The 24,922-nt window shown below is 40.5% G+C and overlaps 1 protein-coding gene across 3 annotated transcripts in view; it reads right to left on the bottom strand.

The window, feature by feature from the left end:
• The window catches only part of GSTCD (glutathione S-transferase C-terminal domain containing), a 56,723-nt gene that overhangs the window by 21,923 nt on the left and 9,878 nt on the right, over positions 1–24,922 (bottom strand). For 2 of the 3 annotated variants that reach the window (XM_028743237.2, XM_077933888.1), the window contains 4 exons: positions 24,097–24,513; positions 23,361–23,813; positions 22,586–22,840; positions 21,549–21,642 (listed from right to left, as the gene is read on the bottom strand). In XM_028743237.2, the coding sequence (XP_028599070.2) occupies positions 21,549–21,642; positions 22,586–22,840; positions 23,361–23,813; positions 24,097–24,507 (1,213 nt within the window). In that variant the 5' untranslated portion in view covers positions 24,508–24,513. The remainder of the gene's footprint in view (positions 1–21,548; positions 21,643–22,585; positions 22,841–23,360; positions 23,814–24,096; positions 24,514–24,922) is intronic. The other variant, XM_077933889.1, reaches the window with a different exon arrangement.

Below are 24,922 nucleotides of genomic sequence, written 5' to 3'. Positions count from 1 at the left end.
AGAGAAGGGTTCAGGCAGCCGTTGGATCTGTCACATCACAGGATGGCATGTGCTCAATATAAAAACAATTGGAGGTTTCCTGAATGCATGTAAAGTGGAGGTTTCCTGTGTAGAACGGCCGGCGCCGCTAGAGGGCAGACGTTATCTGGCTTGTAGGCTGCCGCGCATGCGCTGAAGAGGCGGCTTTCTTGTGTCAAAAAAAAAAAAGCGAGAACAAAAGGTGAAGGCTAGCAGCCGGCGGCGGCTACACGGGCCACATGACGAGGTCTGGCGGGCCTTGTGTTTGACACCCGTGATCTAAATGCTAGATCTTAACTCCCTTAATCCTAATTTACCCTTTCCATGAAAAATCCAATGGTTAAAAAAACCCCAACTGTTGCCAAGAGGCTGTTTGCAATCTCTGAAACCCATCTGCAATATTAAGACCCATCTATAAGTACCCAAAGGCACCCTGTATAACCAATGGGTAGGAGAGCTTCAGATACTTCAATTCCCCAATTTGGCAGGAGGTAGTTTTGAAGTTCCACATTATTACAATTGTATGCTAATTTATTCTGAAAACATGAAATGGATATTTATTCAAAGTGTGCTCAGTCTATTCACCATACCATAATGCCACTGCTTTTCTTCTGGTTTTGATTAGTAAAAAGAGGAAAGCGTCACCACCACATGTTTTTAATTTAACATGCAAAGATGGTTTGGTTACTAAGTACATGCAATGTTTAATTTCCCCTGTCTTGGGTGGGGGGTGGGGGGAAGGATATCTGAATTAAACTACAGTGGTAACTTGGGTTAAGTACTTAATTCATTCCGGAGGCCCATACTTCACCTGAAACTGTTCTTAACCGGAAGCACCACTTTAGCTAATGGGGCCTCCTGCTGCTGCGCCGCCGGAGCACAATTTCTGTTCTCATCCTGAAGCAAAGTTCTTAACTTGAAGCACTATTTCTGGGTTAGCGGAGTCTGTAACCTGAAGCGTATGTAACCTGAAGCGTATGTAACCTGAAGCGTATGTAACCCGAGGTACCACTGTATAGGGTTTTTTACAAAGTGAATATTAAAATCTAGTAAAATCCTATTAACTAAAGATTTCTTGTTCTACTGTTTATCACTAGTTTAAGTAATTCAAGAAGTAAGTCACCTGTTATGGATGGACTGATGGGAAAGTCCCTTTGGTTTGATTCAGAAAGGGCTCAGCTAATAAGCGTTATTTCCCCTACTAAAAATAAAATCAGAATACAACCTGTTTCACCATCACCACACACACAAAAATTCTACATTGCAAATTCACTGCATCCTCAATGGCATCAACTGGGTAGCAATAAATCCAAAGTCCCACTGTTGATCCCATGAGCCCCCTTGTTTGTCTCTTCCCTGAAAATGTACTTAACTGGTGTTGGTGGTGATGGCAACAACTGGGAATATCTCACACAGGCCTCTGTGAGGTTTCTCAGTTCACCCCAGATAACTGGCATACTGAAATGGCAGCATTTCAGACAGCAAGGACTCTGGTAAACAGTTTTCCAGGATGACTAAATATTTAGTAGGGACATTAGCTGCCTGGATGCGGGTGGCGCTGTGGGTTAAACCACAGAGCCTAGGACTTGCCGATCAGAAGGTCGGTGGTTCGAATCCCTGTGATGGGGTGAGCTCCCGTTGCTCGGTCCCTGCTCCTGACAACCTAGCAGTTCGAAAGCACATCAAAGTGCATGTAGATAAATAGATACCGCTCCGGTGGGAAGGTAAACGGCGTTTCCGTGCGCTGCTCTGGTTCGCCAGTAGCGGCTTAGTCATACTGGCCACATGACCCAGAAGCTGTACGCTGGCTCCCTCGGCCAATAAAGCGAGATGAGCGCCGCAACCCCAGAGTCGGCCACTACTGGACCTAATGGTCAGGGGTCCCTTTACCTTTACCTTAGCTGCCTAGGAATCTGAAAGTCCCAGGGCTCTTTGCACCTTTGTGCTTCATGGAAGGAATCTATTCTATTCTATTCTATTCTATTCATGACAGTATCCCAGGGTTTTAGAAGCCCAGAGACATATGGTTTCCAGGCCACCTAATAGCAATATGAAATGCAGTGCTCAGACACCCAAGGAAACTATAATTCCAAAGGATTCTGTAGATATTCCAGACACAAGGGAGCAATGAAGAATTTGGAGAGGTCTCCTTGTAGCATCTACCACTGCTACATACATTTTCAGGGAAAGGTCTGGAATGAAGACACTAAGACAATCTTATCATGTGATAGACACTGTGAAGTTTGGGTGCAACTCATATTGCATTGGAGGGGAGGCCTCCATTAAAAAGCGCTCCCCTTCAGTACTTTACTAACTACAGGCAATCTTAATTTTTGTGCAGAGGTTATGTTCTGGACACCCCCATATGTTGGCAGACTGCACATAAGTCTGCTCTGCCCCTTCCCTGTCCACTTTGCCCATTCATGACATCTTTATGACATTTTGGGGCTGTTTCTGGGTTCAGTGCTGTGTATGCAGGCATGTGCAACTGCATGTCATTAGGACACGTCTAAATTGGTCATTGCCTGTATAGCTCTTTGCAGCAGCTATCAAACTAGCCCATGAATAACAAGAATAAAGTTTCTTCACAACCAGAATGGTTAAATCTTTATAGCTACAACTTAAAATAACAACCATTTTTATGTTATCTTTACTAACATAAATTCTCATACTGCCTCCTAACATGAAGTCATGTACAATGTGCAAAGAAACGTAAATTAGGAATAATTACCTCATTTGCTTTTGTAATAAATCATATTAAAAGTTCAGCTTCAGGATAAAGCTATTTGCCCTTCAGTTGCCTAAAAGGGGCAGGGAAATGGCAGCAACATTTCTGAATTGCTGTTACATGGAATTAATAGAAATTAAAACATTTTTGGAGAAGTTAATTGCCTCCTCGGTTCCTGAATGTCTGATTTCTTGGCGTAAAAGAAAAGCAGCCTTCTTTTCTGAAACAAATGTACCCCTCAAACCCAAACTTTTCCCAAAGACGGTAACTCACTGTCACACAAATATCAAGCTCAGCTAATCCTGTTAAAATAAAGACAAAAATCAGAACATGTCCTAGAGATTCCAAGTTTAGAATATTGTGATTTATATGTATTCCCAGCCTAGCTATCTGTTAATCCAACTTCAAAAAACCAACTAGCACTCTTGCACTCAGCAGTCTTTTCAGGGTGGGCTTTAGCACTACTCATTCTGTTTATGAAGATAAAATGCCAAAGCAGCCCTAAATCCCTTTATTGGCTTTCGAAAGAAAGACCAAGATGTGGGTGGAAAATTAAAGGGGGGGAAAGTTTTTCATCACTACTGAGAGATTGGACACCAGCCCAAATCCTCTGAGCCTTAAAGCTCTGTGATGAAAAAAAATTAGTAAGTGTTCACGAAAATATTAAATGGTTAAATATATTTATGCCTTTCTATATATCTGTTTTGCTGGTTAAAATACTAGCCATGTTGCAAATGAATATATGTCATCAGGTGTCCATCATGTGGCTGAGTGCAAATATAAATAATAAAAGAGGCATGATATCTTTGAAATATGCTCCGTTACATATAATATATAGGGCTGCTCTGGGCAAAAGCAATTTTTCACCAGTGGTACATCCTGCCCCAGCTGTCAAAAAGTCCATCTGTCCATTTTTCCTCCTGCTGTACAGCAGGGTATCAGCACAGAGGAGAGGAAGGAAGGACCAATGCACTATATGAGCACTGGGGCATTGTCTCTGCAGGAAATTGTCTTACCACCGTAGCTTTTATTGCTATAACACAATGTCTACATCTTCATCACCTTAAATTCCTTCCATCTTCCAAGGTCAAGGTAGCATCATGCTTCTTCCTCTCTCCCTCATGCCTCATATTTTCACAACATCACCATGAGGTACCTCCATCAAAGATAGTGACTAGCCCTAGACCAGATATGTCCAACTTCAAGTAGGCTGTGAACTACAGTCCAATATCAAAAACTGGCAGTGATCTACCACCCAGGGATAGGTGCAGGGTGGGCAGCAGGGATGGGTGCAGGGTGGGCGGGCAGGCACTGGCTGCTTCCCCTGATGGTGCAGGTGCTGGCTGCTTCCCCTGAGAGGACAAAGATGGGTGCAGGGTGGGCGGTAGGTATTGGTGCAGGGTGGGCAACGCTTCCCCCCCCCCCCCAACCAGCATGCGATCTCTAGATCTCTTCCCTGAAACCAGCTGGGCTGGGGATCTCTGGGTGACACTTCTCTCCCCCCCCCAACAGCACACGATCTTTCGATCTCTCCCCTGAAACCAGCTGGGCTGAAGAACCCTGGGTGATGCTTCTCCTCTCCCCCAACCAGTGCACAATCTCTCTCTCTCTCTCTCTCTCTCTCTCTCTCTCTCTCTCACACACACACACACACACACACACACACACACAAACACATGGCATGCCTTCCCATCTGCATACGCCTATGCGCTCTTCCTCCTCCCTGCTCCCACCTCACATGGGCTTCTCTTTCTGCCTCTGTTGTGCGTGTGCTCGGCCCGCGATCGAACCCCGCAATCGACCAGTTGATCACGGTTGACAGGTTGGACATGTCTGCCCTAGGCTATTCAGTAAGCTTCATGGCCAAGTGGTATTTGAACATCCCCATATCTAACAATCTAACCATGATGCCACACAGTATGGAGTTGGTAACTCTAGTAAACCAGCAAGATACTCTATTATGCATGAAACCCTTAATTATATTAGTAGAGCCAGAAACCTATGTGGGGCAGGTGGGCATGGTTTGATCAAAATAAGACAGGCAGGCTAAATGATGCACCTTACCTGGCTCCCAGGCCAGAGGTTCTGCTTTACATAACACATAGCTCCTTCAGCCATAGCAAATGCAATATTACATTTTTGAGTCAAAGCAAGAGATTGTGGAACACACAGGTTCTGAAGTTCCATATTAATCACTGAAAAATGAGAGTACTTCTTACCTGAGTGCTAACACCCCAAAATAGAAATAGCATTATCGTAACTGCTAATAAACTTCATAAAGAACCCACAAGGCCAGCAAGTTCAGGCATACAAAATCCATCTGTCATGGGGAATGACTGTGCTTCGGGATGATCTTGCTCTTTATATAAACAGCTGATTCTTGCATAAAGCTTAGCAGAAACCCAAATATTAACTTGATTTCATGTCAAGTTATTTAATACTTTCTGAGAAGGCTGACTTGTCTTCTCAAAAGCTCATTCAGTTATATCTAAAATTGTTTTTTTATCATGAGCTATGTAGGGAGACCCATGTTGTTGGCAGAAGGAAGAGGGGAGCTGCCTGTCAGTCTCCATTCTATCTCCTGAGAAAGAGGTTTCCATGGTAGCTATGGAGATGGGTTGGGCTTGGTTTCTGTCACTATCAGTAGCACTGGGGTGGGCAGATCCAGCACCCCCCACTCCTTAGGAATGCAAGATTGTGCAAACACAATCTTCTCGCTTGGGACAGGAATAACTGGTCCTGCCCTGCTCTTTAAAAGTGAAGCAGGAGGAGTGTGCCAGGTGTTGGGACAATGTCTTCACTACTTCTTAGTCGTGTATTTTAGAGCTCTGTCACAGACATATGAATTGTGTGCTCTGCACGATGGGCTAATGTTTAGACAGTGTGCTGACTTCTTGAACAAAGTTTTCGGCTTTCCTCGACCAGAAAATCTGACTACTGTGTCCAAGCGTAGTGGAAAGAATTTAGTGTAAGTTCCTGAGGCATAATATCAGAATGACTACCTTATCTCTAGGACCATTTTTTTCAACACCTGAGCAGCATGTTTCACTGGAATGCCTTTTTAGCAGCTGAACACCTCCATTTCCCCATAGTAATTCCACAGTTAGGGCTTGACTTGCAGTAAACTATATGGCATTGCTCCTGACACCCTCTTGAGTTTTAAAGAAGTTCATCTATATGTGTGCTGTAATAATGGAGCTGCTTCCTATTAAATCCAGGTATCTTTTAGAACCACTGTAAAGAGCTATATATTCGGGTTGGCTCTAAGCATTTGTTTTTGCCATGTTTTTTCCTCACCTTAGTTGCAAGTGAATATTATGTTTTAGGTTTTGGGGGTTTTTTGCTTTAAATTTCCTATCTTAAATCTTTGGGATGCAGTGGATTACTTAAATAACTGCTCTTAATTTTGCCTGTTCCTAATCTCTACTTGTTAACTATACATGGAAAACTGAGTTGCTATATCAATGGCAAACTATTTAATAATGGTATCTCCTGACTTGATATCTAAAAATCAAAGTGAGCAATTAGCTTGTAAGCACCAAACCAAAAAGCCTTTGGGGTGGGGGGAGGAACACACAAAATATGCTTTTAATTATATGCATGCAGTATCAACTTTGTGTGTTATGGCTGGACCATGAAATCTTTTGAGATAGGTTTAATCTGTTTCTAGTTAATTTTCAAAACACTGTAATCTCCTAGTCAGTAACAAACACTACTGCTAAATTTAACCGACAGAATTTAAAATGAACGGTACATTCTGTCCTTTTAGATACTTGGATAAGATGAACTACAGAAGGAAATGAATATTTTTGGAGCTTTTTGGTATGTGGCCTATTTTATTAAGTATTCACAATATACTAGGAGAAAATCAAGACTTTTATTATTATTCCTACAGTCTTTTTATATGCTGCACTGAAAGCCAGACTAAGAGAGAGACTGGTGATCCACTGAGTAGATCTCCAGTCTTTTAAAATTTCTGTAAAAGCCTGTGGGGTGTTTCAATTCAGATCAAGGCCATTGCACTAGGGGGAAAGGGGTGTATCCTTTTCTTCAACACCATTTTCCAAATGAAAATCCCCTCCACCAAGCACTTTATCCCATTAGGGAAATGTATGGTCATTTGTAGGGGAAAGCACTGGCAGATTTATTTGAGCATTAAGCATTATGGCACAAACCTCTGCTAAAGCAAAGGACATGATAAGGCTGACCCTCAAATTATAACACAGTGTTGTTCAAATACTTGCTGCTGTGCTTCACTTATAACACCAGTGATCCCTAAGTTTGGGCATGTACAATTCATACACATGCCAGTTCATCTGAAAACAGTGTCTCTCTTCTCACTGGCTCATAAAGCTACATACCACTTTTAAACCCTTCACCGAGGTTTGCTGCAAGATGTGGAAATGAAAGAGACATTACTGTGCTAAAAACAAAACATCGCAGAACACACTAAATCCCTTTCGATTACACAAATTGCTTTTCTGGACAATGACCAATAGATTCACATCTGAAAACACTTGGTTGCAAGCAATACTACCACCTTCAGTAGGACTAATATCAGAAAGGTGTTCTCAGGGTTTCTGCCAAATTAAGTGTGAATGAGCACATCCATAAATCTAAGCACATACGTAACTATATTTGCTAACTTGAAGATTTGGCTTGAAACTAATTGTACATAATGTAACTTTACATTTTTGTTTTTAAACAAAATAAAGGCTCTGATATAATTTTTCAATGAAAATATTGTTTCTGCAATTGGCTGTTGCAATTTAAAGTGTCTGCAAATGAGTGCCAGTCCCTCTGCAGGGACTTTAATTGTGCTTAACAGAAACAAAAAAAGTAAACAAGAACGCAAAGTATGGGAAGACCATTTTTCAGTAGGGTTTCTGTATTATTAGCGTCTATATATGGATGTGTTAGAAAGCCACAGCTTTAAAGAAAAGTTAACGTTATCCTCGTAAACACTCTCAAAACACAAAGTTAACGTTATCCTTGTAAACATTATCAAAATACATTTACAAAGGACAAACATTAAGTCTATGATACATAGAGAGATACTTTTATTTGTATCAAGTCACAGAATGGCTGGTTTCTGGCAAGGGTTGACTTGGTGAGCATGCAAACACAAATATCTACTGAGCTAGGCCAAATTTTGGCTTAACACGTCATCTAAACTGGGATTCATAGTCAAGCTCTCTCCTTACTAACCATAAGCTGTAGCCAAGGTTAGCAAAATAAATAGCTTAACCAACAGCCAGGGCTTGGACAGCAGAGTCAGCTAAACTTTAGCTTAAGTCAGCAAAGCACAGCAATAAAAAATGATCAGAGAGCAAAGCAGCTGGGAGCTCCTCTCTGGGAGCTCACACAGTCTCACTAAGTCTGTGTTTGACTTAGTATGTTGTGTGAACCAGCTTGTTAAGTGGTAGCTTACAATGGCATACATATGACCAAGCGATAAGCAGATGGCCCGTAATGCCCTACCAAAGAAAATCTTAGCAATCCCCTGCTTCCCTGGATTTTGAATCAGGTGCATGAATGTAGTAAGATTTTCTTCAGCTGTCACTTAGCAGGAAAATACAGACCACCCAGCTTGCTGAACAGTTACATGCACATTAGGGTTAGCCATTGCTTGGTCATCTGTGTTCATTCTTCATATCTTCTCTAGGTTTATTTCACATGACAAAAGGCAGTATCAAATTTGAAGTGCATATCCGAACATTAATAGTGACAGCGAAGTCTTTTCTCAGGATCTGATAATGTATTATTGTGCTTTCTGATTGTTTTAACATGCTTCAGTATTTTTATTGTTGCATTTTACCTCTGAGTGTAAATTTCTTCAGGACTGATATCAGAACTTATATATATATATATATATATATATATATATATATATATATATATATAAATAATAATAATAATAATAAACAACGGTGGGGAAAGAAACGCTGTTCAATGACACATAAGAGCCATATTTCTTACTTGAACTTTACCGCTATGACATAGGAATGGAGAAGAAATTAAGTTCGGTTCTTGTTTTAATACAAATCTATCCAACTTGCAGTTACTGAAACAATGCAAAAACCAAAATACAGGCATAACTTGAAAACTCATGCTTCTTCAAATTTTGCAATGCAAAATGTGTACAAACAAAAAATGTGTACAAAATTAGGGGGCAAGTTGGTATAATATTGCATGTATTGGTGAATATAGCGCACAGAATGTATTATGTTAGAGAAAATTGCTTGCAAAAATGTGTAAGGATAAATTGCATACAAAAATGTACATATTAGGAGAAATATGCACTAAAATGTAGACCAATTCTTGAAAGGTTTTCTTTAAAAATAAATAAATCACAAATGTGGCGAAGTGTATTTAAGATAAGAAAAATGAGGAACTGAGGGAAAAAGAAACTGACAAATTTGTCTATCCCTACAATGTCATTGCTGTTGCACAACACAGTTGTAATATGCAGAATTTGCTACCACAAGACTTAGATGGTTATCTCTACCATGGCAGCCTGATGGTACAAGTTTCTTAAATGTAACGTATTTTTCGCCCTATAGGACGCACTTATTCCCCTCCAAAAATGAAGGGGAAATGTGTGTGCGTCCTATGGGGCGAATGCAGGCTTTCGCTGAAGCCTGGAGAGCGAGAGGGGTCGGTGCGCACTGACCCCTCTCGCTCTCCAGGCTTCAGGAAGCTATCCGCAAGCCTTGCAAGCCCAGCAGGAGTTGCCACTGGGCTCGCAAGGCTTGCAGGCAGCAGCCTGCAGCGCCCTCCAGAGGGCGCCCCGTGCTTCGCACAGGTGTCGCAAGCCTTGCGAGCCCGACGGGAGTTGCGGATAGCAGCCTGTTCTGGGGGCTGGGGAAGCTCGGGCTTCCCCCGCCCCAGCCCTGCGGCTGGGGGGGGGGGAAATATTTTTTTTTATTCATTTCCCCCCCAAAAAACGAGGTGCGTCCTATGGGTCAGTGCGCTCTATAGGGTGAAAAATACGGTATTTATCACTTCTGATATCAGTCCTAAAGAGATGGGTCTGGGACTTTATTTCTTTCCATCAAGCTAATACATGAAATTTCACCTCATCGCTCCTTTAAAAATAGAACAACAAACTGGACTAAGAACAGCTAAGTACATCTTGACAATTTCACATTCACAAGGAAAACATAATTGCCCTAAATACAGATTTTACCTTGATCTTCATCTCATTTTTGTATGTATCAAACACATCACAGCTGAGGCAGAGCCCAAACAAGCATGCAAAAAATCAATGTAAAAATGTACAGCAGATAAGCTGTACCAGTAACTTAAAACCTCTAATGCAGATGGTATTAGATGTCATAAACGATGGCATGAAATTGGTCCATGTCGAATCAACTATGCAATGGATGAACTCTTTCAAGGAAATAGTATTTCCAATGAATCATTCCCAAATGTTCCAAAACAGAGTACCAGAATGAATATTTTGGGTACTGGTGTATGTCTGTTGTCACACAAAATCACTATTATGCCTTTTGTTGTTGTTTAGTCATGTCTGACTCTTTGTGACCCCATTGACCAGAGCACGCCAGGCGCTCCTGTCTTCCACTGCCTCCCGCAGTTTGGTCAAACTCATGTTAGTAGCTTCAAGAACACTGTCCAACCATCTCATCCTCTGTCGTCCCCTTCTCCTTGTGCCCTCAATCCTTCCCAAAATCAGGGTATTTTCCAGGGAGTCTTCTCTTCTCATGAGGTGGCCAAAGTATTGGAGCCTCAGCTTCAGGATCTGTCCTTCCAGTGAGCACTCAGGGCTGTAAGAATGGATAGGTTTGATATTCTTGCAGTCCATGGGACTCTCAAGAATCTCCTCCAGCACCATAATTCAAAAGCCTACACTACTGTAATTCATGGCTTTCCAATAGGACTCATTCATATATAGTGGTGTCTTAAGGTATAATTGCCCTTTCCTAGAGTGAAATTACTGTTTTGTCTTGTCGGGGAAAAAGACAATTTCTTAGAAACCTGTAGTCAATCAAGTGTTGCTTGATTTGGTTTGGCTACGCAGGATTGTACCTTTAACGCTAGGGGTGCTTCAGAGTGCACAACAGGGATGCAAGGGCCATTCAATTTTTATGGTTCTTTTTGAAGAGGGTACATCGATTTGCTATAGGGCCTTTTTTATTTTTAGTTGTAAAGGTAAAGGGACCCCTGACCATTAAGTCCAGTTGTGACTGACTCTGGGGTTGGGGCGCTCAGCTCGCTTTATTGGCTGAGGAAGCCGGCGTACAGCTTCTGGGTCATGTAGCCAGCATACTCTGGTGAACCAGAGCAGCGCACGGAAACGCCGTTTACCTTCCCACCGGAGCGGTACCTATTTATCTACTTGCATTTTGACGTGCTTTCGAACTGATAGGTTGGCAGGAGATTTTAGTTGTACCTGAAGTTAAAACAACAGCCAACTCTTATTTCACTCATAGAGGGAAGGTGTGAGGCTAGGGAGCAGATAAGGGAGTAACACCAACCCAGGAATCTCCAGCTGAGATCCCACCACCTTGCTGTGTAGTGTCAGTAAGCCTAGATGTTGTGTTATCATGTGTTGCTTTTCTGTCCCATAGACTGAGGACAGGTTTATACTACAGCACACTTCACTGTACAATGGCCACAGTTGCCCTAGTCTCAGTAACATAAAAGGAATAATGAAATAGTATTAAGTTAAATTATACAGTAATCAAATCATATCTGTCAAAATCCCTAAGTCCTCAGCCAATGACTGAAACAAAGCCAAAGTTTAAGTACTTACCTATATTCATGCTTTGTTGCCCTCTTATCTATCTCCCAGTCTCTTCTCCACTGTTACAACTACAGGTTGTAAGGTCCTCAGGGCAGAGAATAGTTGTTTTGCTTACGTTTTGGTACTTAGAACAGGGGTTACCAACCTAGCCTCCATGGGCACCATGGCACTCACAAAGACTTCAAACAGTGCCTTTGGGCCAGTTGCTCCAGACTCTGAGCTTTCACTTTAAAAAATAAACTAAAATTCTAACCTACCAAGGAAGAAAATTATGGGGCACAATGTAAAGGTACTTTCTTAAGGGGTTCTGTTAAATCAGAGTGGCACAGCTACCTTGTTTATTTTTCCTGGTCCCAAGTGTGCACATGCTCTTCATAAACAGAACCAGCAAGACATGATTGACTTTCTCATAGGGTTGTTAGAGGTGGTTGCTTCTCTAATTTTGTGTTATTCCATGTTTCCATGTCAGCCATTTTGTGTTATGCCATGTCTCCTCCATGGCAGCCATTTAGTGATTGGTACCCCCAGTACTCTCTCAAAATGCAAGTCCAAAAATTGGCAACCCCTGAAGTCAAAATATGAAAGAAGAGGAGGAGGAAGAAAAAGAAGAAGAAATCCACGAAGGAATTGCAAAAATTCAAAATCTAAAGGCATAGTTAGGACAATCTAGAGTTTGTGGAATCCAACACGGTTGGTCAGAGATTATTTGCAAAATAGCCTATGTTATTGTCTTCTAAACCTCCTAGGCAGAAATAAATTGAAAGCTTGCTGCCACAAACGGACCTGCTTTTTGCTGGATAGACCTGGATGTGACCTTGTGTTTGATGTCCTGCCAGTTAAAACAAGGAGAAAGAACTAGCCTCTACAACAACATTCTATTTAAAATAATCAAACCTGTTGAAATGGTGTCAAAAGAAACAACAACAACAAAAAAAAGAAAACCCGCCCTGGATGTACTTTTTAAGGGATTTAGGCCACAATGCTGATTAAAATTTAAAAATAGTAATACAGGGAGTTTGCCAAACTCTTTGGCTGCTGTGGGAACAGTAATGTGGAAAGAAGGCAGATAATTCAAATAGTGGATTCTAGAAAATGAGTAGAATGTCTGATGGCCTCTTCTTCAAGAGTGACAACCTGGGACCATGTGAGTGGCCCAGAAGTAGTCTAAAAGCATATGGCGTGGTTCTAGAGCCGAAGTAAAAAAAAAGTCTAGATTTGTAAGCCAGGTTAATGAGATACTGCTGAAAAACTAAGTGCAAGTTTCCCTGAAAACAGCCTGGTATAACATAATGTAGAAATAGAATCTCATTTTATCATTCATGCCAAACTCCTTTGCATAGAAAAAACCACATACCGTAAATTTCGCTCTATAACACGCAGATTTTTTCTCCTAAAAAGTAAGGTGAAATGTCTGTGCGTGTTATTGAGCGAATGTGTGGTCCCTGGAGCTGCGAAGGGGCAAAATAGGCAAAAATCAGGCAAAAATAAGATTGGGCGGGCGGGCGGAGGGAAGAGGGAAGGCGGAAGCTGTTGCTTTCCTGCATTCTGCCTCAGGGTCTTACTGCCCACCCGCTTCTGTTGCTGCGTTTGCTCAAACTCAACAAAGAGCAGGGAATCCCCTGCCCTCCTGGCAAGCAGAGGGTTAAGGAAATGATCGAGTCCTTCCGTGCAGGCTCCAGCCCACCACCTCCTCCTCTCCGTGCTCTAGGGACTCGCAGGCAGCCGAAAAACACGCAAGTGGGAGGGAGAGAGAGAGAGAGAGGGGGGGGGGGGCTGGCTTGGGTTTGGTAGAGGGGACTTTTGCTTTACAATGGTAGGTTTCTCATTTCTTTTCCTAAAGCAGAGAGCCCTGCCCCCAGGCCCCCTCCAAATTACAGCTTCTCCAAGCAATGTACTGCTGGAGGGAGACAGTATGCTTGTTTGGAAGAGAAACCCTGCTTCCCTGCTCGTAAGTAACAGCAGGCTGGATTGCAGAGTGAGACATGGAAATCTCTGGATTTATATGCTGTATATCAAATATCTTAATCTATACTTTCTAACGCGGCAGGTAAATCAGAATCTCCTGAGCCAGGAGGATTACAGCATCTCTCCTCTCCCCTTCATTAAAAGCCTAATACTCTTCTTTGAAGAAGTATAACGTGAGAATGTTTTATATATATATTTTTTAAAGTTCATTTCCTCATTGTGCGCTATACACTGATAATTGCTGCCACAATAACAATTGATTGAAAATGGAATTTAGCCCCCCCGCCCCCAGAGAGCTGTTCTTCAAACGTTTAGCCTTAATACAGTGGCTGATGTAATACCCTTCTGCTTCACTAGGCCTTTTATATAGGGACATTAAAATTGATTTTCTACATATTGGCAGATGAAAAAAAGTGTGTTACATGCCCTATTGCCCAAAAGTGTGCAAGCACAGAGCAAAGGTTGCAGTGACAGAGGTGGCCAAAAAAGAAATACCGTAAATAAAAAAGAAATCATACTTCGTATATCCTGTCTGTTTTTTCCTTAATAGGGACTTTTATAAGCATGGATCCACAGGATCTTTGCACTGGGTCACCCCAAATTCACCATCAGATAACACAGCATGTCCATGGCTACAGCCTGCACCAAAAAAATCACGCACCCACTGTTGCCTAGGGTTGCAGTGGTGCAAAAACGTGGTTACAAAGCATGGATCCACATGGATCCTCAGGATTTTTGCATTGGGCTACTCCAAACTCACTGTCAGATCACATGTCTGTGGCCACAGCATGAACCACAAAAATCATACATCCACTGTTTCATTTAGAATATTTTTTTTTTGTTTTCCTCCTCTAAAAACTGTGTGCGTGTTATGGTCTGGTGCGTGTTATAGAGCGAAAAATACGGTACATTACCACAACAGCCTAAAATTCCACGCAAGTACTGTTAGATCAGGAGGGTACTGCCCCACATCTCTCTTCTGCAAGCTAACCATTAAGAGGAGTTAGTGCAGTATCCATGCTGTGTCAGAATCATAGCTAAAAATGTGCCTTTGAAAAAGGATTTTTTCTTAAAACATGTTTGACTCTAAATGAGCACTGCTCAGTCTCCAGACCCTTGATCATCTTGGTCGCCTTTCCCTGCACATGTTCCAGCTTGTCAATATCCTTCTTAAATTGTGGTGCCTAGAACTGGATGCAGTATTCGAGATGTGGTTTGACCAAGGCAGAACAGAGCAGTACTATTACTTTCCTTGATGGGAACACTATACTTCTGTTGATGTAGCCTAGGATAGCATTAGCTTTTTTTGCTGCCCATCCTATATAATGCAGCATTTTCTAACACAACAGGATTTTGGGGCCATGCCAGGTTCCAACCCTGGTTGCACACTCTGAAAACCTTGCATGAATAAAGCAGAGGTAATGCAGTTAGCTTCAAAAATTGAAGGTATAGAATTCTCCTGAGAGTGCATGAGCCCTGAACATGGCTTTGGTTTCCTAACCATGGTTAGAAGTCTGAGAAAGTCACAACCAATAGTCTTGACTGAGGAACTCTCTAACCTCTCTTTTCAAGTGATGTACATTTTTAATTGTTTTGAGTATAAAACTCAGCAAGTCTTAAATGTATCTTGATCTAGAATCACCACACCAATAGGATTAAGTATTTTAGTAGGGAAATAGGCAGGAAAAACCTCCTTAAAGATTATTAATTTATATGTCACTTTAAAAAAAACAAAAACACAGGGTAGCTGCGATGGGCTATTTATTTTTTAGATTCAGGCTGGATTTTTTTTCCAATGGAAAAAATAAGTTATGTTAGGTCTGCACAGTTTTATAAATAGAGTGTCATTTAATGACAGAAGGCCAAAAGGTTTCATTTTCCCTTCCTGTCATTTCCTATCTAAAAATTTCTCCTGCCAATGAGAGATGACAGATTTACAGTAAGTTCTTTGTTTTGGTTATCTCTCAGGTATTGAGCCATGAAACTCTGCCTCATATCAAAGTCATGTCATCATCTGTTGCTACAGGCTTTAAAAACCTTGCACTGGATGGTCTTTGTCTATATATGCACATACTCTAGTAACAACTTTAGTCATAAATATATCTGAGAAACTAATCACTTGGCATCAGAACAAACTCTGCCTCACCTTAACTCTTTATGTGGCACTTAACTTGCTTATACGTTAATGCAAGGCAGATTTTGGTCTAGGCAGACTTAGGACAGAGGCATCTGCTATCTAGAAAAAGGTCTTTCTTGCATGTCCAAGTTTGTTCATGTAAAGGGTCATGGCTGTAATTGTTCCTGCTAGTTCAGATATAATTAAATAATAATAATAATAGGAATGTAATGAAAGATAGGAAAGACAAAACAGGAAAGGTATTTTGTTCTTTTTAAAATTACCCAATTACATACTTTTATCTTCAAACAGAAATATACTGACATCTATAAGGTTAGCAAAACAATCATCAATAACTTCTCTTGGCTTTGACCTTGAGTTCTATTTTGATTCTGCCTGCAATATTATTCCACTTATGACACCGTCTCTTGAGTCCTTGACCTCTGAACTTCTGAACACGCTTCATTTTGATCGTACCTTCCATTTGTTTCTTGATGTCCCAGACATTAGTCATAGCAACTCTTCCTTGAGCAACTTGAGGAAGCACTACCTGACTAGGAGGTCTCATGGTTCCTGAATTTGTTGGGATTAGAGTCTGAGGGGGAAACCCCTGAAGACGTCTTGGAGGAAGACTCAAGACCTATCAATGGTATTTGAGGTAAAGAATAGGAATCTACTAGGCAAAGACTCCCAGTTGAAGAAGTCAGAAGACACAATCAGAGGTGCCACAGCCCTTGGGCACGAACCATTCTACCACCCCTTTAAATGCTCTGTATGGTCAATTGAGGACCAAGGGGTTTAGAAGTCACCAGGTCTTTCTAGGGGAAGCTGATCTCTGAACCTTGCTGGAACAATGCCTGCCTTCTGAAATAATTATACATATTAAATCACTGGGCTGCATTCAATGCTGTCCACGCATGAGAGGAATGGACTGGGAAATGGGATTTTCCCCTCCCTTTTCCCATTCTGCTCTGGAGATTTTGGGGGAAGTCCCATTTTGCAAGCAGAAGTCCTCTTGCACAGTGTTGGATTCTATCCAATACACACAGAGCAGTCTGGCCTTTAATTGGGATAATGAAAATCTTTTTATGTATCTGAACCAATGATGAACTGAGCATAATGAAATACTTAAGATTCATTTGGTATTTTGTCAGAACAATGCTCCTGGCCCAAAATCTGCCAATATAAATTTTAAATCTGTAAACATGTACAGCATAACTTTACTTTTAAACTTGAAGGAAGAAACAAGATAAAAGTCTGACCCTGCTAAATATAGGACTGGATCCAGTTTATGAAATTCATCTGCAGTTCTTCATTTGGATATCGGAAACTACTACAAAGGCAGATGGAAACAATAAGCAGATTCGGCAGATGAGATTTCCTTTATCTCTGAATTTTGTAGCAATTTGTGTTACCAAAAAAGTCAGCATCAAATAAAAAGCTTAAACTGCTTAGGATGTTTTTCCTCCTTCAGATATTTAACCTAATCCTAGCTTTAATTAATTTAAATCAGCTGCTTCTTTTCATACCCTTGCTAGCACATTGCTAGCAAACAAAGTGAAACACATTGCTTTTACTTCTTCTTGATGACATCTGTCCAAATCTGCTCCTTCATTCTTGATCCAATTAATCCAATTTTAGACATACTGAGCAAAGAAATCAAACTGTGGCCAGGGAAGATTGGAGTGACAGAGTCACCACACCCAAAGCCTTGCCAGCTCATGACAGTCAGAGTACTACTACTTCTTTTTAACAATCCAGTAATTTTCTTTAAGGTCACTAATGCCTTGCTAAACATAATACCAAGAATCACAGCAAGCCATATGCATGCAGCATATCCTTTGACAATGTTGAGAGTTATTTTCTACCAAATAGGCCACTGGTCATATAAACAGATTTTGCTGCCCTCTAGTGGGAAACAAAGGTTTCCAGCCTACCAGAAATTTCCAGTGGAAATTTATTAAAAAACAGGTACAACACAGATAATCTGTCTGCATCCTATAACCTTTGTATTGATTGCCAAGGTGATATAGCAATGTGGATACTTACTGCCAAGATGAATACAGTTTAGTTTATACAAGCCAAATTGTTTTTGTATCTAATAAAATATCTTTTTTAAAAGTGTTATATACTTGTTTAAAACACACACTAAAATTTGTTATTTGCTAAAGAAATATTCTAAAATTTGAATTTTCTTCTAACAATGAATACGCAGATATAATATTATAAACAACTATTGAAAAGATTAACATTTGTTCCAGCATCAAACACAGAACTGGACACCATATTTGAGATGTGATTAAAATGGATTCTCTCAAGAACACGATTTTGTTCACAAAGCAATCAGTACTACTACTACTGATTAAATTTGTATACCGCCTTTCCACCAAAGCTCCCAGAGTGGTTCACAATGGAAAAATACAAAATGAGAATACAAAATACATAATAAAACTTATTGCATCTATTAGAACAGTCATGTCTGTGCCATATGTGAGCAATGATACAAAAGGCCTATATAATGATATTTGGGTGGGAGCATGGATTATTTGCATGGGGGGGATGATATTCAATGAAACATGAAAGTACCTTTAACATTCTGAACCACCGCAGACATTAGTTGCAAATAAACATTACGTGCAGCAATGAAACTGCAAATGATCTAAAACTGCTGCAAACTGGGGACAAAGACAACAAACTATATCACTCAAAATTCAATAAAACTGTTTGCTTTTCCCAGAAAATGCCAGAGAAGAATGTCAAAGGCATTTTTTCAGCTTCTTTAAGAATAGGCTGCCAAATGGCATATCAGCCATGTTCACAAGACACATTAAGTAACACTTTAGGTGCAGGGGTGAAGAACTGGATTCAGCCTGAGGGCAGGTTTTCCTGCTGCAGGCCAGCATGAACACGTGGGTAAGGCCACCCATCTGTCAATCACCTGGTATCACAATGACATCAGCTGACCAATTTTCCTCTGCCCATGCAATTTGGAACTGAACTATGTGACAAAGGCACAGAGCTTTGCAGGCATCAACAATCAGCTGATTATTGTTAGGCAGTGCTTGCAGAAGCAGTTTTGCAAGCATCGATGATCAGCTGATTATCAGTGCCTGCAGAGCACTGTGCTTTGCGAGTGGTGCCAATCAGCAGCATGGATTGGCCAAAAAACGACCTGGTTTAGAATGATGTGCATAAGTCACAGCTTGCATGCTTTCCTCTTCCCTCTCCGCCTCCTGCACAGTTTGGAGGAAGAGTTTAGGAATTTCTGCTTCCACATTTGCTTAGCCAGTTTGTCACTTTGTTTGAATAATAATTAATAATAATAATTTAGTTATACCCCGCCCATTTGGCTGGGTTTCCTTAACTAAGGTTTGTTTAAAACAAGTCAACTAAAACAGAGCCACTGCACTCTCAATGTGCTGAAACAAAATTTAAAATCTTATATACTTGATTAGTGTTACTTAACTTTTTAAAAAAGAAATAGGAACTTCCCGTTTCCTTAAGGTAATGTGTTGGAATTGTGCAGAGCCATTCCATCTGCTGTTGGGATCATAGGATCACCATTACTCTGGTACCATTGTGCAATGAAATTTTCAAAAATGTATGAAGATTTTAAATGTAGGACACAGCAGAAGAGATTAATTAGAAATATTTGTTGATTCACTTGAGCTTCACTTGCATTACATTGCTATCCTTGCAGATTAACAGGCAAAGAACCGTCTGTTGTGAGAAACAAGCAGCAGCAAAGGAAGCTTAAGAGGAAGGAAAGCTACCCCAAAAAAGTTGAGGTACTTCTCAAAGCCATTCAAAAAGTTCTGACAGACTCAGAAAGAAAATAAAGGACTTTCAAGTACAGTTTTTAAAACCTTATTTTAAAGGGTAAATAGCTATTTGCATCCTACTTAAGGGGGGCGCTGTTGTGTTTATTATTGAAAGAAAAGCAACGTTTACAGCAGTGATCCTATCACTTTAAACTGGCAATAAATTTTAATAATGTATCTGTTTTCACAAGAACTTTTGCTTTCAAGCTTTCTGTGCTAAATACAGCACTGAAAGAAAATTCAGCTATATTACTTACTGTTATTTATTGTGACATGTTTTGAAAACTCCTGTGAATTATTTTATTCTTCCAGTGAGGATGCAACTGGTAGATTTGCCTAGATTCTCTTCCCCACCTCCACTCCCATCCTTATTTTAAACAGATCTTTGGAATGAGTGATGACATGTGTGCATGGGGAGTCCAGGAACAGGAAAAGGTGAAATCTTCCCACTTCAGGCCTCAAAAGACTTACATTTCAATCCAGCCACAATGCATGGTTGTTGGTTTAACATATATTAAGCAAACACATCTGTGTTGTGGATTATGCAGGTAATTATTTTATGGTTGAGAGCAAGGTCAAATCTGAAAGATCAGGGAACTGCATCACAGTTGTGCAATGTCTTCAGTTATTTTCTTTTATTCAATCATTTCCACAAGTGAACTAGTCCAATACATAAGGCTTGGTGTTCCTTTACCATACACATCTCAGCACCACACATTTGGTGGCCTCATACATCAAACTCTTAAGCCCACACAAGAATACTTTTAACTGACAGCCCCTTCCTGTTTTGGAAAGCTTAAGGAACTTCTGCTGAGACTAGATAATAGGGTTATCAAAAGGCAAATGCCTTAAGATCTATTCCTGCATTCAGACACTATTCTGCACCGACATGCAATTTATGTAGTGATTAAGCCCTTTAAAAATAAAACCAAATTGCAGCTGTTTTGCATGAGTGTCAACCAAAAGCCACCAGAGGTAGCAGTTCTGGGGAAGTTTAAATAGATGGCATCTGCCTGTGCAAAGGACATGCCTGTGAAGAAAGTTGTATTTACAGCTGGGACACATGGTGCAAAATGAAAACAGGCAGCAGTGATGTTAAAGGAATATCACCAACAAAAGCATTCCTGTTAAAAATTGATCTGAGGAGCTGAAGAAACTGCTTGCATTATGTGTTTGTGAGATCTTAAAGGAATGGCAATACATCTGGGCTGTCTATTCACCTTACGTTTGAAACTAGATATTCAATAATCTAAGTGAACAGAGACAAAAAGATATGGATAAACACAGGATTAAGTTTCAGAAGTGTACAGATTTTTAATAATGTTAGTTTGTACAATAAGCTGAAGTGTAGAACAATCATAGAATTTAAGGGAGAAATTGATCTAATGCACCTTTTATGGAAGGGATGGAGAACCTGTAGCCCTCCTAATGTTATGGACTCCAACTTCCATCTTCTCTTTGCCATGCTCTCTAGAGGTGATGGGAGTTGAAGTCCAACAATATCTGGAGGGTTGTGGATGCTTCATCCCTGTTTTACAGCCCAATATTTTATATTGTCTATTCAGAATTACACCCCTCTGTGTTTAATGATTCCAGGCAACTGTGCCTAGGAGTTAAATCTTAATCTCTTCTTAATTCACAAGTATATGCTGGAGTTAGGGTTGCCACCTTTGTTCTGGCAAAAGACAGGACAGGAAAGGGCAGTGCGGTTGCCCCCTCTTTTTTTTATCTATTGCTGAAGTGATTTCAAAGCAATCCATTACAATCTACTGCAGCCTAACAGGATGAACTCTCTGGAATTTGTCTCTCTCACACACGTATTGTAAATCTGTCTGTGCTTGGCTTAAATACATGAACTTCCACACACCCTTTCAAACACATACATTTGGAGATGATCCCTAACTTGGCAAAGGAAGGGGAAGACCTGAAATACGGTACTGAACTGTATCAATACAGAATATAGCATTTGAAATAATAATTAAAAGTTGGTCCATTAGAAGAAGAAAAAAAACCCTCCAAAATCCACAGTTGGACATATACTTTATTAGGACCTGCTAAAGGGTTGTCAAAACATCCTTTGGCAAACAAATGAATTTCAACAGGAATAGCATAAGGCAAATAAAACAAACCTACCTTCTCCTGGATTAACTGCTGCTGGCAGACTGTCCCAATCTAGAGTCCAATTAGGGCAAGGATGAGGGGAAAATGTTGCTTCAATACCACTTTTCTGCATTTAAGAGGAGGGGGGGAATCTTAAATCAGCTAAATAGGAATGTGAACTTTGCAAGTACTGTAATGATGTCCAAATGTTATGGAAAATTATGTTTGTTAAACAGCACATGTAAGATACAGAGCCACTATGTTTGTCAACAAAACATGCTCACTGGGACTAAGGGGAGTTGGAGTCTGAAACATTTGGAGTGTATCAGGCTGGGGAAAGCTGGCGAACATGAACCAGGAAATCTCTAGTTCAAATCTCAGCTGAGCCATGAATTCAGTATTTGGGTAGGCACCTGTTCTTTCAACCTTAGTCTCCATCTGCAGTATGGTTATAATGCTGATCATCTTTGCAGAGCTGTTATAAGGGTTACTTGGGAGTTTTGTGTACTTCAAATGAGCTGTATCAGTAATATAGGGTCCTCCCCCTCCCTGGTAGGATTATACCATCAAACAAAATACAACCTATTTTTAGTGACAGAGACCTTTGATAAGTATGCTTGATACAGTGGTACCTCAGTTAAGTACTTAATTCGTTCCGGAGGTCCGTTCTTAACCTGAAACTGTTCTTAACCTGAAGCACCACTTTAGCTAATGGGGCCTCCTGTTGCTGCCATGCCGCCGGAGCACAATTTCTGTTCTTATCCTGAAGCAAAGTTCTTAACCTGAAGCACTATTTCTGGGCTAGCGGAGTGTGTAACCTGAAGCGTATGTAACCTGAAGCGTATGTAACCCGAGGTACCACTGGATTGCAAGAAGCCAGATAAAAAGTATCTATTATGGATGAATGCATTGAAAAGTGCCTATTTTGTATTAAATATGTGTACAATTTAAATGCTGACTTTTTGTGCATTCTTTCAAAATATCTGCACAATCCATTCTATGACTCAGTGCCAGTGAGTGAGTGAGTGAGTGAGTGAGTGAGTGAGTTGTGTGTGAAACTATTAAGTTACCATTAATTTTGTCATGGTTGGCCTTGGTCCACCTATAAATGAAGTGTCTTCATGCTCTTCCTCTGGCTCATCAGAAGCCGTGCAGATAAACTGCATGTGTTCATCTGATAAAGAGACTGAGCCTTGATGGGGTAAAAATTGCATATTGCATTTGGCAGCAGCTCTCTTTATTCCAGGTACTTCCTGAACTCTCTGGAACCAACTAGATATCAATGGCAATCTTAACAAGTTCTCTTGGTGTTTCTTGCTGAAACCCTGCAAGGAAGAAAACAAAGCTCTGGTTATCAGAGAAAAATTATGAACCTACCTGATGTACAAGCATGAATCAAGCGTGTCTCTGTTGTCTTAAGACATTCACTACCTTGTGGGCTTAACCCAGGAATATATTGGCTTTCTGCCTCACTCAGATTCAAACTGATGAGTGGTAGTGGTGGGGTTGTACACAAAGAGAGATTCTCATGCCTAACTTAACCACTATGACTACAAAGAGTGACATAATAGATTAATGGATTTAAAGCTTAAAAATAAATAAATCAGAGCCACTACAGGAATAGAGCTTTTAGTGGAGCCAGCATTGTGGTTCTACCAGTCTGCAGGGGCTGCAGTCCTAAGCACACTTACTAGGGAGTAAGTTGCATAGAACTCAGTGAGACATACTTCTGGGAAAATATGCTGAGAATACATAAGCTCCAAGCAATTCGTCTCTTCCCAACATCTACTAGATAATGTTGACAGTTTACTGGGAAGCAACATACATAAATGTGTAAATCCTTACAAAAAAATGATGGATGCATGGAAAGAGGACTACATCAGCCAAAGTGAAGTATAGCCCTTCAGCAAAAACGTGTTCCAAGAGTGGCAATTCGGATGTTTTCATCTTCCTAATATGAGAGGGCTCCCTTTTGGCAGCAACTGGTGTTTTCTGCAAAGTTAATTTAGATAAAGCTAAACTCAGTTCCAGTTCTGCAGGAGAGGACTCCAGATTTTCTGCTAATCTTCCCTCTTGTGAAGAAACATCTTTACATGCTTCCTTGACAAATGTCTTTTGCTGTTGAACTTTCTGTCTTCGAATTTTGTCATCGTTATGTACTCTTACAGGCTCTCCCAGCTTCTTTTCAAACCGTAATACTTCCTCCGGAATACTCTGAACCTGATCCGAAGACACGCTCAGGAAGTTTTCAACTGCCTGAGGGATGCTGATTTCACAAAGTCTGGTCCATTCACTAACCTGCAAATAAATAGGATTAATCAGTTGACTGTTTTCCAGGCCTTTCATAATAAGGTGGTGAACCTGTGGCTGTCGAGGTGCTGTGGGACTCAAAACACTCATTAGCTCCATCCAGCATGACCAATGGTCAGGGATGATGGGAGTTGTACTGCAGACATATATTAAACTTTGTTCAGTGCATAGCCTAACTGGTCACTTCTGCATTAGGGTCATGCACTGAACAAGGTTTAATATATGTGAAATCTATTATGAGATAGATTTACGAAAAAATAGAAATACTCACTTCAGCACAAGCCTTCAAGCAGGTCTTTTTAAATCCCAAGAGTTCCAAAATGTCCTCCTTTGACGGATCTGCTTCATATGTTTTTTGTACTATGTGCCTCAATACCACAGCAAGTCCTGCTCGACAAAATCTTCCATTCTTCTCGACAACAGCAGGTAAACAGCAGCTCTGGACCACCAAAGGAAGTTGACATCTTTTGATGAAGCAAATATCCAGATCCTTGGGAAATACTGTGTCTTTAGGCTGGGCATCTGAAGCTGTATCACCTGGCAGTACTAAAAATACTCTGAATGTCTTGCAGTCACAGTATGACAACAAAAACAAGGATATGGAGGTGTGGAGAGGAAATACACAATCTGCATTCTGATTAATGTAGTCCAGGTACAGGTGATCTTCAGTCAATCCTTTCATTTTTTTCTTAAAGGAAGAAATGTGATTAATAAAATTATAAAAGGTTTAATATAAAGCTATGCAAAGCAATAATGAAGATGATCCAGAACACAACCCCTGCACAAATTGGGGGTTGCCTGTATATATAAATAAACAGAAACAATGATCCCTAAAATCCATCAATTTCTCCCTTTCTCAATATAGTATGCAAATATTAATTAATCTTTGTTGTTACTGTTTCTAAATGGATTTTAATATTCTGCATTTTGAGTATATTTCTTATTGTGTTTTGAAAGGCAGGACAGTTAAAATAAAAATAAAAACAATAAATATTGCCAAGACTGTTTCAAGGTCACATAAGAGAAGGGTCTTCTGAAGCAAACATTTGATTATTATTAATGAAACACACTTTTTGGAGGGCCATTATAGGGAGGTC

Source organism: Podarcis muralis, chromosome 9 (genome assembly GCF_964188315.1).
Source record: "Podarcis muralis chromosome 9, rPodMur119.hap1.1, whole genome shotgun sequence".
Classification (NCBI taxonomy): domain Eukaryota; kingdom Metazoa; phylum Chordata; class Lepidosauria; order Squamata; family Lacertidae; genus Podarcis; species Podarcis muralis.
The sequence above is the reverse complement of the archived record's forward strand: the minus strand, read 5'-3'. Positions and strand labels throughout refer to the sequence as shown.